The 20423-nt window shown below is 36.4% G+C and overlaps 1 protein-coding gene across 1 annotated transcript in view; it reads left to right on the plus strand.

The window, feature by feature from the left end:
- The window catches only part of WDR72 (WD repeat domain 72), a 220854-nt gene that overhangs the window by 76910 nt on the left and 123521 nt on the right, over positions 1 to 20423 (plus strand). The window contains exon 14 of the mRNA XM_055319623.1: positions 4779 to 4981. Coding sequence (XP_055175598.1) covers positions 4779 to 4981 — 203 coding nt within the window. The remainder of the gene's footprint in view (positions 1 to 4778; positions 4982 to 20423) is intronic.

Consider the following 20423-nt stretch of genomic DNA (forward strand, 5'->3'; position numbering starts at 1 on the left):
TGACACATGAGTAAGCAGAAGCAAGAATATGACTTGTAGGTCAAGGAGTTTGGATTTAATCCCAAGTGTAGCCACAGTAAAAAATCATTAGCCAGGTTGTTGACGTCATATAATCCATTAAGAAGTATTTATCTAGATTTTAATTTATGCCAGACTTCAGCCTGGTTTACTAAAGAGGATTAAAAAATAAGTCAAATATATAATCCTACTGATTCTGATTATTACCTAGCCTGAGAGGCAAGGCTGATTGAGAAGATTCAAGTCTCAGGTAGGAGGCAATGGGGGCCCACTCTGGTCATATGTACAGTGACCTCGGGCCCTGGGCATCAGGCAGATCCCAGAACTAAAGACCCAAGAAGTTTTGTTAAACTGCTCACAAGTGCCAAGTGAGAACTTGTCATGTTTCAGAGAGAGGATGTCATGTAGCACAGCACACACTGTGTGCCAGAAACTTCTAGGTCTTTTAAAATATTTACTCAAAGTAATCCACATAGTAACCCTGTGAGATGAGAATTATTATTAACCCCATTGCATGGGTGAGGAAACAGAGGCACAGGAATATGATTTGTCCAGAGCCGTACAACTGGACAGGGTAAAACCAGGATTAATGTGCAGGGCAGCCTGGTTGTCAGGTCTTCTCTTAGCCACCATCCAGAGATGTCTGCAGGCTGTCATCCCTGACAGGTAGAGAGGACAGTGGTTAGACAGGGCTACAAAGAGGGATCATAGGAAGTTTTGGTTAAAAAAAAAAAGATTAGATATGCAATGTTGAATTGGTGATGAAAGCAGGATATACAGTGGGAATATTGCCAATATGTGCCTGGGGCTCTGCACAGAGCATCTTGCTACTCCTTATATTTCTGTGCACTGGCTTTTTGAGGAATAAGCAATTTGGGATCAGTGAAAAGTGCTTCTAATGCTTACTGGTGTCATCTTTCCTTCACTCTGTTAGGACACTAACTGTTCCAGCTCTCTTTTCTCAGGATTGAATCCATTCTCAAAGGTACTATTATTAGTTTATGATTAGGACAAATTGTATTAAAACTCATATTAATGAAAAAGTAATAGAAAAAATGCAAGATATTTGCACAGAAAGCATTTTTATACAATATGATTTTTACTTGGGATAGAGTTTATGGTATATTTCACATAACATCTACTTTGAGGGATGAAATCATATTATCACATAAAATGATGTGTAATTCACATATCTTTCCTTATTGTGTTCAGATTGATTCAAATGAAGAGTTACGTGTGAGTTAGCTTGTACTCTTGATGTAGCACAGAGCAAAAGAAAAATAAAGATCTAGTTATCATTGAGTTGACTTTGGAAAGCAAAAATTCTCTTGAAATTGGATGTTGAATTAAGCAATTTTGTAAACCTTCAGTTTCTGATATTTCTTTAATATCAAGAAGCAGTGATTATTCTGTCTGCTGCCAAAGACAGCTTATTAGAGTTACAAAGGCACTCCTTGTTGGACCTCCTCGGGGTCATGGCATCCCTCCTAGGTTACTGTTTTTGCTATAGACTTTTCTAACAATTTAAATATATCCCTGAAGTTATATGAATCCCATAATTTCAGGATATATTTAAAAAAGAACATCTTGCATCAGAAGTGTTTTTATCATGGTATAATAATCTGTCTAAACAGGAGAGAGAAATGACACAATAATTTGAGCAGAGAAAATTTAATGTAAAGAATTGTGAACCATCACAAAGAATGTAATATGAGGAACTGGTTGATAAGAACTAAAGAAAACTCTAGAGAATTTAGGAATAGCAGATTTATGGAGCAGCCACTATACCTAGAGCTGAGATAGACTGCCCAAGGAAGATAGGCTGCCCAGGACAAAGATACTGACTTTATTGGAAAGGCCATGGCTGTGGTCACTGGATTTGTGGAGAAGTTGGTGTGGTGTGGTGTGGTGTGGTGTGGTGTGGTGTGGTGTGGTGTGGTGTGATGTGATGTGATGTGGTGGAACTTGCCAGAAATATGCTCCCTAGGGTGCTAGGGAAAGCCATTCACAGAGAGATGTCTCACTGGAAGTCCTCTGTCATACAACCACACAGAGTGTGCCCAAGGCAGCCGCTACCTGCAGGGTGCTGCTGACTGCCATGCACTGCAGGAGCCTACTGCTGGGGAAGCCACCCATGCTGCTGCAACAGAGCACACCAGAACCAAGAAGAAAAGAAATTTTTCTTCTACTAGGCTTTTCCATCACCTCTTATCCACAATGTTAAAGGTTAACATTTATGGATAAGGAAAAATATTTTAAAAGCACATATCCATTTTCAAAGAGCAGGCAATGAAGGGTGAATTTGGAACTAAGTGACAATGAATTGATGACTAACATACCTGGGAATCGCTATCTCTCCACTCTCAGCGTTTGGGCTTTTAAAAGCTGTTGCCCTGAACTTGTAATAAAATCACTTCATTGTTTTGCAATTTACTTGTCTATGATAACTTTAAACTTTTTTTTAATTTTTATTTGTTTATGATAGTCACACAGAGAGAGAGAGAGAGGCAGAGACACAGGCAGAGCGAGAAGCAGGCTCCATGCACCGGGAGCCCGACGTGGGATTCGATCCCGGGTCTCCAGGATCGCGCCCCGGGCCAAAGGCAGGCGCCAAACCGCCGCGCCACCCAGGGATCCCGTCTATGATAACTTTAAAAAAAATGGAGTCACTCTAATGATTCCTTATGTCACATTTGTGCTTCAACCAGTTCTTTGAAACAAAATAATTATTTTCACATATTTTACAGCTAATCATAATGGAAACTATTTTTTTGCAAAACCAAATGTCCAACATTCTGTTAGTTAAAATGGGAAGTTTTTAGTCTGGAGTGAAAATAGCTTCATGTTACTTTAAATATTATAACAGATTCGTTTTCAGATATTTCTTGCCTCCACACAACCATGAGGTGTTACATAAGCTCAAGAGGGACAAAGACTGAGTCATTGTTGTTTAGCATAAATTGCCAGCATCTAGCACAGTGAATGAGTGACCCCATAGTAGATGCTAAGTTAATTATTTATCTATGAGAGAGATAGCTCAGAAAGTCAGTGAAGTTTGCTAAATGTCAGTTAGAAGTTCTGGAATGCAGTCATTTTCAGCAAGGAGTAATAACTATTATCTTTGGTTTGAGAAACTCTTGTTATTATCATCCTTGAGAAATGGGGTTTTCTTGTTGCTACCAGCTTTATTTGTTCAAGATATATTAATCTTGATGGGGGAAAAAACCTAGAGAAAGAACATGCTTGTGAGTTTCTATGCTAAATGTGTTAAGTTATGAATGCAGAAATGTTATAATGAAAAAAAGTGTCGTTAAGAGACTAAAGACCAAACTTCCACCAAATATTTTAGCATAGTAGTTGTTGCTGATTAAGAATCCAGAGTACCAACTAATGGTAGTTTAGTTGCTGTAAAGGAATAATACAGAAGAGAAGAGGAAAAATGGGAAAAGACTGGATAATCTTAATCTTCTGCTTATCTAGACATAGTGGTATAGAATTCTTTTTATTTCCTTATTGTAATTCCTTTAAATTTATATTTTCTTAATACTATTAATAAGAGGGTCACTGGGAAGCTTAGTCAGTTAAGGATCCAACTCTTGGTTTTGGCTCTGGTCATGATCTCAGGGTCTTGAGATTGGGTTTCACACTCCGCTCAGAGTCTGCTTGAGTTTCTCTCCCTCCCCTGCTGCTCCTCCCCCTCCCCCCACTCATGCTCTTTCTCTCTCTCAAATAAATAAAATGTTTTTAAAAATACTATTAATAAGAATTACCTTTCTCCTTCTTAACCATTAGTACAACTACTTTCTCATTGAGAAAATACAAGTACTTTCTCGTTTCTCATAGGGAAGGGGTAATATGAGATGAAATCTATATTGTTTGTCAAGTTAATTTTCCTTAGCTTCTCTACTTAGTAGGATATAGGTTATATATTTAATATAGTATGAATAATGTAAATGAACTCATAAGAGACAGTGATCAGTGGAATTCATATTTATTAAGATTTCAGTGAGAGTTTGGCATTGTATTTTAGAAAAGCACTAACTCTTTGTGAGTTGTTTTCTGGTATCTTTGCTCTATTTTGTACTTGTTCCTTTTAAATTTGAATGGAACTTACCACCATCTTGAAAGTCTGAAACTGAAGGAATGGCAGAGAAGAGGGCAAAGGATTGTTTGTGGGATTTTCTTTTCTAATCACGTAAATAAAAGTCAAAGGATATAATAGCAATCATAACAAAATTCTAGAGTGCTGTGCATTCCCAAAGCAGTGAGGATTCTTGGGTAAAGGAGGTAGCAATACAGAACATCTGTGTTCTTACTTGTCCTATCCACTTAAGTTATGTACATAAAGTACCAAAAGAAACTTTTTTTTTTTTTTAAAGCAAAAAGCACTGTGGTTCTCTGTTATTTGTGAGTTGAAACACTAGGGGACAGCACTAAAATATTCCATAGTTGGTTGTTATTGATCACTTGCATACTATATAATAAGTAAGAGATTTTACTGTTAAAGACTATTGAATGCCCTGTTGATTTCAGTGGATAAAAAAGCACAAATAGGAAGATGGGGTTTTCAAGCCCATAATTTCAGCCTTTGTAAGATGATTTGAATAATATAGAGAAAGCTCTCAGGCTCCTTTTTCATCTATAAGAAGGCATGATCACTTAAAGAATTGTAATTTTTCTGATAAAAGTATATTGTTCTTTTCATTCTTTTGGAGTAAATATTTTGCATAATTTTTAAAATTTTTAATCTTGTTTTCCAGGCACTTTGGAAAGACATGAAACAGGAGAAAGAGCAAGAATTATTCTCAATTGTTGTGATGATTCACAACTTCTAAAGCCTGAATCTATACTTCCAGCTGCCTCAGAGACACATAAGCACAAAAGTGTAGAACAGAGATCCTCCAGCTCCTATCAGCTTGGGCCAATACCTTGCCCTGGTTTGCAGGTGGAGTCTTCATGTAAGGTAAGTTCAAACCAAGTTGCTGCTCACAGAGAACATGCCTCCATGGATATGTGGCAATTAAATGTCAGCACAGAAGCAAGAACTCAGAGGTGACTGCATCTACCAGACATATCTACCAAGTGATCTTGGGTGAATCAGGATAACTTTTTAAGTGGTTATTAGGTTTGGTATAGCATTCTTTTTGACAAGCTCTGGCTATCATAATTGAGTCAATCTTATATTAACTCTTGAGTTCTAGATGGTTTTCATTTGGGGGAGGGTCTATATTCTGTGGTCTGGATCCATTTTTGTTTTTCAGTTGAGTGTATGTGACCTCTCCTTTAAGATGCTTATTACAGATAAACCAAAAAGGTATCACAAAAACTGGGTCATTGTATTGACGAATTTTTTGATATACTCAGCATCTGTAGGATCACCAGCCCTTTAGGGTTCCAAGCCTTAATTAATAAATAATGATGGAGTTTGCATTTAGTTTTGTAAGCCAAGTCAACCACCTTCACAGAGATTTGGATGAGCTTTCTTATTTTCAGTTTTAAAGTGATATGGCAATTTAATCTGATTTCTTTAAGGGACTCTTCCATCTTTTTGTCATCTTTATTTCTAAGTTACCCCCTCATCATGTTGTTGTAACTATGCCATTTATATGTATATATATCTTATGGAATATTTTCTATGTAAACCTATTTTCATAATATTATCTATGATATTTTAATGTCTGCATCATTCTCTATACTTTGCATATATTATTATTGATTAAATTATCTCCTATGGCTTGATGTAGAGATTGTTTTTTATGTTTCACTTTTATGAATAACATATCTATGAACCTCAAAGCATTTTTTCATATTCAGTATTATTTAACAGGATATATTTCCAAAAGTGGGATTTCTAAATCAAAATTTTGCTGATTTATTAACATTTTCCATCATTTTAATAGTATTACAAAGACTAATACTAAGCCTTATCTAAAGTCTTTATTAAGGCTTTGTTTTTTATCTCATGTGCATGTAATGGTTCAAAGCAAAAGGATATGTCATCTTTTAAAGATTTTATTTATTTATTTATTTGAGAGAGAGGACAAATGAGGGCAAGAACAGAGGAGAAGGGAGATGGATAAGCAGACTCTGCACTGAGCCCAGAGCCTGACGTGGGGCTTGATCCCAGGACCCTGAGATCATGACCTGAGCTGAAACCAAGAGTCTAATGCCCAACCAACTTAACCACACAGGTGCTCGATGTGTCATCCTTAAGAAAGCTTCATAAGCTGCTCAAGCTGTGCCTCAAAGCTGCAGGGTGGGGAAAAAGGGGGAGTTTGGCACCTGACTGGCTCAGTGGGTAGAGCATGTGATTCTTGACTCAGAGTCATGAGTTCAAGCCCCACATTGGGTATGGATTTTAAATAACTTTAAAAAAAAAAAAAAGCTGTAGTTTGGGGGGTGGGGGCACCAGTGTGTGATCTTCAGCTTTTTGGGTTTAAAGACTTGATTTAGATTTTATCAGTAAAGCCAAGCTTTATCAATTTTTTGAGAACTGAGCCACATTAACCAAATACCCAATGAATGCATGTATCATAGAATGACAAGGCTCAAGTTTATGATGATAAATATAACTGAAACTTTGTTCATCGCTCAGCACGTTCTCACTATAGCCAAGCTACAGGTAGCAGGGGAGAAAAGGCAAGTGCCATTTTCACAGAGGACTCCTTGATGAGCGTTGAGTGGAGGGCAGAGGGTGCTCATTCGCTGAAATCCAAGAGTCTGATGCAAGATACTGTTTCTTGGTCAAGGCTGACATACATTGAAAAATTCCTAAGTATTGAATCTTTTTTTTTTTAATTGCATTTAGGCCACACACTTTTGTTCATACTCTCCTCCTTTAAAAGAGGAAAATATGGGCAGCCCAGGTGGCTCAGCGGTTTAGCGCCAGAGCGTGATCCCGGAGATCCGGGATCGAGTTCTGCATTGGGCTCCCTGCATGGAGCCTGCTTCTTCCTCTGCCTGTGTCTCTGCTTCTCTCTCTCTGTGTGTCTCTCATGAATAAATAAATAGGGATCCCTGGGTGGCGCAGCGGTTTGGCGCCTGCCTTTGGCTCAGGGCGCGATCCTGGAGACCCGGGATCGAATCCCATATCGGGCTCCCGGTGCATGGAGCCTGCTTCTCCCTCTGCCTGTGTCTCTGCCTCTCTCTCTGTGTGTGTGTGACTATCATAAATAAATAAATTTAAAAAAATTTTAAAAAAAGAATAAATAAATAAAAATCTTTTAAAAAGTCTTAAAAATAAAACAAAAAATAAAAGAGAATATGAGAGAATAAAACCACTCAGTAGACTACAGCTTGTTTTTGTTTATTGTTTTTCTTTTCTCATCTAGTCAGATTGATTTTAGATTCCCAAAACTGCTTTTCATGTTTTTGAAATAAGTCCTATCTTATAAGGAAAATTATGTCAGTCTGATGAAACTTTAACATTCACAACCAAAGATGACAGTCATACGATCTTGGTCTCCAAAGGTGGGGAATTGAGTTCCAAGATCGAGAGAAATAAAGCTTGGTGAGTGAGCCCCGATGACTGCCCAGCACTCCCACCTGATGTGGCTTTGTTGCTGTCTATGCATAATGGAGTGTGAGTTTTGTAGTGGGAATTATATGCTAGAATAGTAGACAAGATCTTGGAGATGTGTCTTGACTCGTGCACGTCAGATGCCTAAGGTCTACAGGAGCAAATCTCATTCATCAAGTGCCTATTTTACTAGCTTAATTCCCAGAAGGTAAACTGATTACTATTTCTTTCAGTTTCTTGGAGGACCTCAGAGCTACCCTTTAGGTAGTGGTAATAGTATATATAGATTTCATTTTCTTTATGTAATTTTGTTTCTTTCTTGACTCCAGAAAGCAATAAAATGCCAGGGTCTTGTTTTCCTACTCGTAGGCTTATTCCAGCTTTATTTCCTTGCTACTGCCCTTTGCCTCAGATGACTAACATTCACTCTCTTCAGAGTTGGCAAGTTTATTCAGATAGGACTATCACCTCCTTTGTTCTAGACACCATACTTCTATTATTATTGAGCTAACTGCTAATTAGAGGTATTTTTATTTGTGCTTCCCCTTTTATGGCTGCATATCTTCCTTTCATCTTCTTTGATTTAAGCTCTTGAGATTGTTTTATCTTAATCTTCATTTATTTACACATTTAATACGCATGAAATTTCAAGAGAGCTTGAAATTCTCCATTGTCCTTATTGTTAATGTACTAAAATGCTTCATGAGTTTTCATAAGAAAAGAATAGTTTTAAAGAAGAAGATTTGAATCACACTCATTTTAGAGGTAGGAAAATGAGGGACAGTAACCCTGTGAAATGTAGAAATGTATAATAAAGTTTCTTTGTGTTTCAGAACTTTTTTATGTGGATTTCAGTGGCATGCTGTGAAGTACTTTCAAATGGTAGAATGAATTGTTTAAAGGGAAGGAAAGCATGGTAGATCTGTGACATGGTGAGCTACTTGTGTTTCAAAATATTTGGAATTTATTTGAATGCAATATTCAAGTTTTCTTGCATTTGAAGAGGGAATATAGATTTGGGAAAAGATTTTACAGAGAACAACAAATGTAATACAACACTTTCAAAATGGGTCCAATTTGAAATGCTAGAGTTGTTGAATTTGTGCAGCTAGACAAAGAAAAATCTTTGGAGTACGAGAGGGCCAGAGTCTTAAAGGATTTAAAGGAATACAATATCATATTAGTGATGGGGAACTGCTTTTCTCAGATTCTGCTGAGGATAAAACAAGATAGAAACTGTTTAAATTGCAGTGGAAGGAATTTAGCTTCAAAGTAGGAAATAAACAACCTTACTAAAATCATCTCTACATAGCAGAAATCTTTGTACTTTCATATTTTAAGAAGAAAAGGCCTGTTTTGTCTGTTGGTTGGTTGAGTTGGTTTTAAATTTTTTGTTTGTTTGTTTGCATTTCTTGTCTGTAAATAAGTAATAAACAGGGTTATTTTAACTATCACAATTTAGATCCATTGCAGTGTGCTGGGAATGCCCTTTCTTTTAAAAAACTGATTTTTTATCAGATGCGGGGCTCCAACAGCTCCCCCTGGTTGATTGTTTAGTGCTGCACTGTTTAATATGGTAGCCACTGATCGAATATGACTATTGAATGCTTGAAATTTTGCTAGCACCATATGTTAAAATGATCTTTTTTATAGAGAGAATTAAATAAAATGTTATTAAAATGAATTTTACCTGTTTCTTTTTATGTTTTTTTTTAATATGGCTACTAGCCAGCTTATAAGTATTTATGTGGTTTACATTCTATTTGTATTGGACAGTGCTGAACTCAACCAGAGATAAGCAAACTTTTTGGTAAAGAATCAAATGATGAACATTTAGGCTTTGAGGGCCAGATTTTCACTGTTGTAACTACTCATTTCTGCAATTTGAGCACAGTAGCTACCACAAACAATTCTTAAGCAAACAAATGTTGTTGTGCTCTGATAAAACTTTATTTACACACACAGGTAGTGGACCAGATTTGATGCTCACTGGCTATAGTTTGCCAATTTCTGATCTAAACAGTCCTCTCTAGACTTAGAAATTATGAGGGTACTATAGGATAATTGGCAAAACAGCCAACACCTCTCCTCCCTAGATATCTGAATTTCTTATGAAACTACTCATTCCAACTTCTTTTGCACTATGCAGAATACAATCCCAATGACCTCGTTGGGTCTTTTCCTTGATAGAAATCATGAAATGCATACATGTTTGCAAATCTGCCTTTTTAGAAAAACAAGTATGTACATGATAGCTCCCAATCCAAGCAAAAATTTTTAATGGCATTTCCTTTAAATAATGTACCTATACATACATCTTTATCCAAACATATAAAATTTATTATAGATAAAGCATTCATTTACATTTATTTGTACTCAAGTGAGCTTTATAGAAATATGTATTTTTTAACCTTTACTTGACCTTAAGTAATGTCTATTTGGTACCATTTGCTGAAAAATCTTATTAGAGCTTTATCCTGCTACCTCTCATAAAACACAGATGGTGCACCAGTAGGCCACCAGTAAAAAATTGGACCCCACTACTAATTACTTTATCAAAATGAAATGTTAGTTCCTTGTATTTTATGACACTAAAAATAACCAGAATAGAATAAGAGTAGTTTCTAAATAATAATGCCTAAATGTCACCTATAAATTTACATGTAGAAATATGAAATAATAATTCATGTGGCAACATTACATGTTGTATATTAACTTAGTTTTCTACTGAATTATTTCTATTTTATTAAGAAAATTTAATCACTATAGTAAACAAATAAATAATATGTATTTTAAAACAATTAATTGCATTACAGAAGGATAAATCCTTAATAAAGAGTGATAATTTTCACTTTTTTGATGAGTAGTTAATTTTTGGTATATTTTTTAAAATGTAATAAATAGCATATAGCTTTTTTCCTAAGGTACAAAATATTTTCCATCAACTTTATGTAGTTTTACAAGAAAATAAATTTTTGTTATTAGACATCCATGTGTGTCACTAAAATATAGGAATTTCTTTATACATTGGTTTAAGATTTTTATTCTGAGTATTTTGATTTAGTGAATCTCAACTTAAAATTTGAGTTCCTAAATGACAACACTCATCCTAGTAAGATATAGAAGTATACAGTAGCAGGGAAATATACAAGCCAATTTGCTTTGTGAAACATGTGAAGTGATGCAAATTTTTGACTATAGAGTATAACCACTTTTATAACATATAATAGTTAAATAAAAAATCTCTGTAATACTTAATAACTTTCTTATGGCTCCTTTATGAGAAATGTCCCTTTCTCACTTTGTGGCATAAATGTAACCTTTGTGGTACAGTCACCTCAATGTTGAGAAAAAGTATGAAAAGCCTATCACAACTTTCTTTCAAAACTAATGTAGGAGGTCTCAGAGTCACTGTGAAAAGTACAAAACACACGGTTAAAAGACTCCAGCTGTCCGTCTGCACACAGAAGCAACCATGAATTTCCTCACAGGACTTCAAAGCACTGCTTGCATCTAAACATTCGTTGGCCATGTAAATTAGAAGCACAAAAGGAGAATGCTCGTATTTCATGGTGCGTGGCTGGTTTAAGTCCTGCATTGTACTGCACGCGCCGGTGGGGAGTGCCAGGAACAGAAGGGCACTGTTCTGACTCGTGTGACAAATGTAGTTAACACCAGATCCATATTAATGTTGTCAAGTTCCCTTGATGTATTTAAACAGATTTTAATTATTTTCAGCGTCCCAAGGCCTGAAATATATAGCCTAATAGTTCTTCAAAGAAAGCTTACTTAATGTGTGAATGTAAAGCCTCTCATAAAAATGAAACTTTTATATTGGCCTTAGTCATTGACATAGGTTATTCATCAAGTCAGCAATTTGTGTGGCAAAGTGCCATTTGAATAGTGTATTGTTAGGATACTTATGGTCCACTTGACAAGGGCTCTTGCTGTAAATAGTGCAATTTGACTCCAGCTGTTAAAGAGTGGCTTTGACAGCAGCCAAATAGAATGGAGATGCCTTACTGCACCGGCGAAAAATCAATATTGGGTTCTTGTTCATGGTAACCTGTTCTTTTCTCTTCTGTAGATTTATAAACGACTATCAAGGGTTTATAAGTGGAAGTTTAAATATTATTTTAAATGCAATTCACTTCGAGTTTTAAATTAAGACTTGTGATAAATGGTACAAGTGCAGAGTTTTAGGATATTATTTCCACCCCCTGGTTCATGTTTAGTCACAATTACAGTTCAGCTGAATTTGGATTCTCTAGCTTCAATGGGAGAGAAGTAGTGTAAAACATGTTCTCAAAATTGTGTGCCTATTGTATATTGCCAGCGCAATTATTTCTTCTTTTTGATTTTCTTATCAATGTATCTGTGTCCCTCCCACCCTCTCTGCGTGTATACCTTTCTGTGGAAATGGTGGGGTTCTTTGTGACTGTGCCCATAGCAACACCCACAGATGTTGACAGCCAGTAATGTCCCCAGCATTGTCAAAGATTTCCCTAAAGCAGAGTCCGGCTGGGTTTGAAGAGTTTTCTAGCAGTTTTCAGCAATACAAGGTTGCTATGATACCTGGCTGGTGGTAAAAGATGCCGAATCTGTTAATTTCAATAACCACATGCAGGGGCCTTTTTGCTTTGGGTTTCTGTACTGTTGCTAGCTGTTACATTTAAGATTACAGAAGAGGAAGTGAAATTATAAACTCAAGATGAGAAAAAAAATTGTTTTAAGGGTTTACTTTGAATCCTAATATTGAATAAAAGAAAAATTTTCTAGGTATAAAAACCATTTAGTTGATTTCCTAGGATTGCAGGTATTATTTATCTAAATTATTTCTGGTTTTGTCTATGATCTTTTTTTTTATTATTGTTTACCTGAGATGTCATAAGTCTTCATTGAAGGTGTGTGCTGAGCAGGATTTGAAAGAGCTGTCATTTTTAACATGAAAAATGCTGGTATGACAATTATTTTCTCAAATGCCTTTTTCAGTGAAGCCTGTTAAAATAGCCATCTTCCTATTACTGACCAACTCTGCATTTATTGAATTTGTGGCTGAGATAGCAACTGAAAATTCATAAAGCTGATAATATAATTGTATACAAAGACCTTTAAAGCTGATTCAAGGTCAGCGTTATTGTTTTTATAATTGCTGATAGGCAGTCGTGATTTCTAGGAGAAACGGTTTGTTCTGCACTGGTTTTAGCTGGTTCCAAAAAAGGCTATCTCTTTTGTTAATTCTAAAGTAAACCCTTTCAGTGAATAAATGTTTATACCATTTCTTTAGTGTTAGATTTCACACAGATTTAGCTCAGTTCTTCTCTGTCCCCTCCCTCAAGTCTTCATTGTAAGAAACACAGAAATCTAAAATCATAACCCTTTTTTAATTAAATAGTCTGATTATCATCATCCGTTCACTTGCAGGGTGGATATTCTAGCATAGAAAAATGAGTAAAAGTTAAACATATCAAGCATTTTAATTTCTTAGCTTAACCTAGGGACACTGTGACATAGTTTTTAAAGCATGGCTTTAAATTATCTACATTTACATTAATAATTTTATAGAGATATTGCAGAAACTATGAATTCTGTAATCTTATCCATATCATATATACCACTGCCCATGACTGTTTGGGGACTTTTCCTCCCTCGTTTCTTCTTTCCTTTCTTACTTTCTTCTCAGTTGTAAATTGCTTTTGCTTTTTAAAAACCTGTGATTTTCCAACTTTGTTAAGATTCTGCTTCTTGTAGGACCCAAGTCTTCAACCTACTGAAAGTCCATATCTGTGGGGATACAAATTCATGTCAGTGGATTTGGATGTTCTGTTGTTAAACAGTTTGTCAGTTCTGATGACAAAGCAATGGTAAATATTATCTTTTTGCAGAAACTAGGAGTTTCCTCAGTGACCAAGATATCATCTTGTATCAGGAGTATCTCGTGTTTATCTCCTATTGTTTATGACTACCACAGTGGATGATATTTTCTGGTGTAAAAAATGGTATTTTTAGAAATTCAGATGTTGAGTTAACTAAAAGGGTTAGTGGCTTGTAACAGGAAAGAAAAGAAGGAGAATAAAATCTTTCTTCTTGAAAGCTGGTAATATCACTTATTGACTAAGAGTACCATCTGGACCCATTTAAAGGAATCCCAACAGGAGCACTACTTCTGTACCAATGACTTATGTTGAAACTGGTCCTAAGAGAGCTGCAAATGCAAAAATGTAACAGGAAGCAATTCTCAGAAAAGAAAGCATTTATTCTCATGGAATGTTTCCCCTATGTTGGTAAAAACAAAATGTATTAAGACCTTAGCTTTATTCATTGGAACTAAAAGAGCATGAACTTATTGAAGTATATATCCAGCTAATATCCCCATCCATTTTTCTGAATTGCATTTTAACAGTGACATCCCGAAGGCACGACCGGTTCTTTGCATCCCCAAATGGCATTCATGACATTAGACACAAATAATGACATAAATGGCATTATTTGCAATTCTCTATATACAATGAACCTCATATAAGTCTGTTAACAGCTGTTTTGATCTTAAATTGAAATATCCTACATAGGCTTCGGATCCAAGTATGATCATTCTGCCAGATATATAAAAAACGGTCATAAGAAACTGCTGTGAGCAGCCGGGACTTCTTAGGCACATATTTAATTCCGGGCAAAGTCACATAGGAATGAAAATTCTTGATTTGGGGGATTTTTTCGGTCTTCATGTGTTGTACCAGACCTGATGGTTTTAGAGAGCCAATATGAAAGCTCACAAAATACAGAATCATGCTCACCTTTATCACTTTCTTCCTGCTTGTAGGAGAGGTCTCTGGTCACTACACAAAAGTTAGTCCTCTCCATTTACTCTCTGGGAGCAAATGTTTTGTTTTCCCTTTTGCTCCTTGAAGTAGAATATTAATCTGGATTCTTAAAGAGGAGTGATGGAGGAACAGAAGTTCACCAAAACCTCTGTTTCCACTCTCAGAACGGTGGCGTATTAAAACTGGAAGTGATGAAGTTACCCGTTTCCCCTCTCCTTTCTCCAACCAGGGGGATTTTAGAGGCTCATCTTGATTGAATCACACAGTAAATCAGGTTTAGGTACAGGACTGGGCTTGTTGGTTCCTGTCTCTGCTCTCTCAGCCCCCATGTAGCTGAATGTGCTGACCAATGGAGCCTGCAGCCAGGCTCTGACCTGCCCAATTCCACTCGTTCCTGGGCTCCTGGGTTGTCCTGTCTTCCCTCCTCCACCCCACTTCTTTCAATTAACATTCATTGCTAACTAAGCAGGGGATCTAGTGGACTAAAAGTCACTTTGGGATTGTTCCTGTAGTCCCAGAATTCCAGAATTCCCTTTGCTGTGATTAAGCTGATAGGATTTAACTTTTGCTTGGATCTCTGCTTTTTCTTTTCTGGTTACCCTGCTTGTATACCTCCTCTTCCTTCCAGGAACCTCAGTTTCAGCTCTCATGGATGACCATTCTGGCTTCTTCCACCTGAACCTTTCAAAAACTATGGCATTGTCATTTTTTTATTGTTATGTAATAAATTACTAGGATCATAGAGGCTTAGAGCCATGCATATATTATATCACAGCTTCTCATGTACCAAGAATCTGGCATGGCCTGGTTAGATTCTCTATGCAGAGTCTCCCATGGCTGGAATCTAGGTGTAGCCTGGGGGGCTGCTGTGTCATCTGAAGCTGGGGGACCTCCTCCAAGCTTATTCAGATTATTGGCAGAATTCATTTCCTTTTGGTTGTAGGACTGGGGTCTCTATTTTCTTGCTGGCTGTCAACCAGGACCACACGTACCTTGCCAGATAGCACCCTCAATCTTGAATCCAGCACAGAAAAATTGTTTTGTATCAAGTCCCCTTATATTTTGAATCTCTGACTTCTCCCTTTGCAAACAGCTATTAAAAACTCTCTTTCAAAATATCTTTGAATAAGAATAAGTCAAATGAGTCAGATAATCTCCCTATATTAAAGTCAACCGATCTGGGTTACCTTGGTGGCTCAGTCAAGTAAGTGTTTACCTTTGGCTCAGGTCATGATGCCAGGATACTGAGATCAAGCCCCACCCACATCAGGCTTCCTACTCAGTGGGGAGTCTGCTTCTCCCTCTCCCTCTGCCCCTCCTCCTGTTCAAGTGCTCTCTTTCTCAAATAAATAAGTAAAATCTTTAAAAATAATAAAATAAGGTCAACTGATTTGAAACCTTAATTATATCGACACAATCTCTTCATGATAGTACCCAGATTTGTTTTTGACTGAATAACTGGAAGAAGGTATATTTCACAAGGAACTGAGAATCTTGGGGTCATTCTTACAATTCTGCCTACAGATGGGAAGTTTTTCTGACTCAAGGTGACTACTGTTTTAGGACTATTACCTTCTTCTGGTTTGGGAACATTTAACTCTGCCCAAGTGCCCTGATTAACTGTCCTAGTACTAATAATCATTTCTGAAATTTGAATCAAGACTCTTGGGACCTCTTCATCCTGTCTATTCCTTTGGGGGATTGGTCTGTGCTATAGGAGATCTGTCTCTTTTATCTCTTAAACTGAACCGTTTTTCCAAAACCATAGCATGACATCAACTGTGATTATACAGCAGAGTGTAGAAAGTATAATGTGGGTACTGTCTTTTCCTACATGGTTATCATGAGGCATAACCACGAAAAGAAACTGACACTGGGTATGGCTCTCCAAATCTAAATCTGGAACTTTCAAAAAATTCTAGAACTTTATCATATGATTAACAGTCTAAGATCTTTAATTACCAAGGATCTATCTTTTCTTCAACTTTGTCATTTATAATTAAAGTCAGGTTTATAGATAACAAATTATTTGTCTTTAAGGTCTCTTAAGTGTATTTTTCCTGTTTACCTTTCTTGTTTAGCTATTTAATAATAGCTTAACCAATCTTTAGAACTTTTTTTTTACCTTAGGTATTAAATTTCTGGTATTATTAAGGATGCATAAAATTAGTATGACAGTAGTAGAAAACTATCAGTTTTGAATATATTTCATTCAAAAAATTTATTTTCCTTTTTATGATAATTCTATCAATCATAATAAATTCTGCCATGAAATATACATCTGACTTAATGGTCTACCCTCTGTGTTACTCAAGGGAACACCTGGGATCAGATATAGCAGATGTAATGAGTTGCACCAGAAATAAGTTTCTGGAAAACAAACAGCACCCCAGATGGTGGTTTGCTCTACTGTTCTTCTGGGTCACTTATGGGACTACATCTTGGTGGTTTTTTGCTTTAACATAATACTCAGTGTCCATTGATTTTAGGACTAAGCTCTTGAATTTTAAAACATTATAATCTTATTTATCGGAATACAGTTTCATAACAGGAAATAATTATCAAAATCTGTTTATTTTTAAAATATTTATGTATTTATTCATGAGAGACACAGAGAGATAGGCAGAGGGAGAAGCAGGCTCCCCGTGGAAAGCCCAATGAGCTACTCCATCCCAGCACCCCGGTATCATGCCCTGGACCAAAGACAGGTGCTCAACCACTGAGCCACCCAGGCGTCACAAAATCTTTTTATTTTTTACAAATGGATTCAACCTGAGGATTTTTGGTCCTTATTTTATTTTTTTGTAAAGAAAGCATTATAAGTGGTGCTTAATTTGTAAGCAAATCATGAAATATAACAGAACCAAACAATATAATATACAAGATACTCAGTAGTTCATTATGTATAAATGAAGCATTATGTCCCTTAATATTTTTATAGTCCTCTTACAGTTCCTGATATCTTTTTGATGAATCATTTAATGTGGTTGCTTTTAATTCCCATTTTCAGGATATGATGAATTTCATTCAGAGTAAACATTTAACACCATACTATAATGAAAGGTTTCCTCACTTGACAATTAAAGCAGGTGTAGTTGATGGTTAAGTGATACTTGAAAAAGAATTTAAATTGAGGTTTTCCTGTCCTCTGGTGACTTTCGCTTGTTTGTTTACAAGTTCTGGACACCTTGATACATGAGGGACATCTATAAAGTATCTCCTTTAATATTTCAAAATGTCCATAAAATTCAAATTGCTAATCAGTATTATTCTTATGTAATTTGTATTGTTTCTCTTAAGCTGGGATCTACATATTTTCTTTTCTTAGCAAAAATACCTTCTGAGTTTTAAATTTGATTTTGACAACTTACCTTGGATGGTATAAATGTCCTATAATGATTATACATATTCGTCAGCTGTATGATGTTGCAATCTGTTGAACCCACATCATGATTTATGAATTTGTCTTTTCAACTTCCACCAGCATGATCTGAATGGAAAGAAAAGAACCTTGGAAATGGACATTCAATTATTATTAATCTGAGTTGTATTCATCCCCAGAATAAAATCCAAAATTATGAGCATATGTGAAAAAGATACACAAAAATGTTAACTGTAGATTTCAGACCATAATGCAGATATTAATTCCCAACTACTTGGCCTTATCTAAAAAACTCGTATTTCCACAACTGCTAGTCTTCTGCCAGAATCTTTTCTCTCTGGTTCTTCACCTTGGAGTCTAAGCTTCAGTGTCATTTCCCTTAAAGTAAGTAACATGCATGTTCCATTATTCTCTTTCTCAGCATCCTTTTTATTTCATTGTTTATCTTCTCCACCCTCCACAACAATATAAGCACAAAGAGGGCAGTGACCTGCTCTGCTAGTTTATCACAGTATCCTCATCACCTAACACATGTCTGATACAAGGCAGGCATTCAGAGATATTTGTTGAATAAACACTTGGAGGACCAAGAGCTGATGAACATGAACATAGATGGTAAGATGGTAGAGTATACATCTTCAATTGTAGAGGAAAAAAAATTAAGTGACTTCTAAAAATAAAATACGTATTTATTTTGCTAGACAGTTGCTTTAAGTCCAAATTGGGTTTACATGTGACTTGATCTGACAGAGGGATGACCTAGCAAAAAATAGTCAATAACAACAAAGAAAAGAGGTTGTTGAACATAACTGCTATCCCACCGATATTTAAACACCAGTCCCAATCAATTTAAAAGTTTATAAAAGATATTGATATTTAGACCAGTCCAAATCAATTCAAAAGTTTATAAGAAAAAATTTATTAAACGCTGGTGATGAAATTTAGGATGTTTAGCACACTGGGAGGAATGATTCACCATGGGTAAGGTAGACACAACGGTAAGCTGATATAGATTCAGAAAGATGAAAGGCAGTGTGGTGAAATGGTTTCTTACACCAGCAAAGTTTATATTATTGCCCTGTTCACTTGCCCTTAAATCTCAGACTCTTTTTTCTAGTAACAAAGTTATCTAAAATAAGCACTCAAAAACAGCCTGAGGATTGTAGTGTATATCATAGGCCCTCTGCTTCCTTCAAATAATTACTTTACTTAGCCCTCCCCTCAATACAAAACCCCTGAAGCCAGCAACAATCTAATCAACAGGTTTGTAATAACTTTTAGAAATGTAAGTGTAATAAATATGAAGAGGCCTGATTTATGTTTCATTTCCCAATGCAGAGTCTCTGGCACAACGCTGCATCCCTCAAGTGGCACACAATGCTTCCTACTTCCGTAGATCATTTGCAAACTGCAGAACTCTCTCTGATGGGAGGTTGGTGAGGAGGGCTGATTCAACTCTGTGATATGTATCGTGGCCAATGCTTTTAGTTAACTCTTTCTTGTAGGAACATAGGGTAGTGTGCTGGATTAGCAATCCCAGAAAATACCAAGCCTCCTAGGATTTGCTCTTCTTCCATCCTATTGCCTCTAGGGAGAAAGCATCCCAGTAATTGCAGACTAGCCAATGCTCCTCTATGTGGCTGCTTTGCTGACTCTGCTCCCCATGTGTCTCTCCCTGCCTTATATCACATACAGATATTGTTTCTCTACCTAGTGAAATCCTATCCACGGTATCTGCATGCACTATTTACCATGCACCTACTAATTAAACATTGTAAGTTAACTCTGGATTACCTAGTTATTTCACAAGTATTCTTTTTTCTTATCTTCTCAATTAGGCCTTAAGTTCCTTTAAAACAAAGAACTGCTATATCTATATGTTATGTAAGTGTTGTAGCATGGAATAGAGATGAAAATATTTATTCAGTAAATATTCATTGACCACCTACCACGTGCCAGACACTTTTCTTGATACAAGGAATTTCAATAAAGTCCTGGTTGTCATGACACCTCTGATTTATGTTTTGAAAAGATGACTTTAGTTGCTGTGTGGATAAATGGATTAGAGGAGAGAGGATGTAAGAAAAGGAAACTATTGTATAGATGCAGCAAGAGAAGGAAATTACTAATGAGTCTTGAATTTTTGAACTTCAAATTGGAAAAAGCCATGATACAATATGTGAATTTTGTAGACTTGCATCCCAAAGTGCTGCTGGAGCCTCTGTAGAGGTCGAGACCAGTGTTTTTTGTTTTTTGTTTTGTTTTGTTTTGTTTTGTTTTTTTATTTATTTATGATAGGACATAGAGAGAGAGAGAGGCGAGACACAGGCGGAGGAGAGGGAGAAGCAGGCTCCATGCCGGGAGCCCGACGGGGGACTCATCCCGGGACTCCAGGATCGCGCCCTGGGCCAAAGGCAGGCGCGAAACCGCTGAGCCACCCAGGGATCCCCGAGACCAGTGTTATCTAGGGAATATGGAAGTGATGTTAGGTCCAAATCTTGATAGATCAATGAGATTTTGCTGTGGAGAACAGCAGATCCAAACCCCAGAATATAAAGGTGGATGGTGAATAGGGAACTAATGAAGAATTGACAGGACCAGCGATAGAGTATATAGTGGAAATGGTGGAAGACATGACCATGTCTTATAGTCCTGCAAGAAAATAAAAAGAAGTCTGTGAACC

The sequence above is a fragment of the Nyctereutes procyonoides genome, unplaced genomic scaffold (assembly GCF_905146905.1).
Source record: "Nyctereutes procyonoides isolate TBG_1078 unplaced genomic scaffold, NYPRO_anot_genome, whole genome shotgun sequence".
In the NCBI taxonomy this organism is placed as follows: domain Eukaryota; kingdom Metazoa; phylum Chordata; class Mammalia; order Carnivora; family Canidae; genus Nyctereutes; species Nyctereutes procyonoides.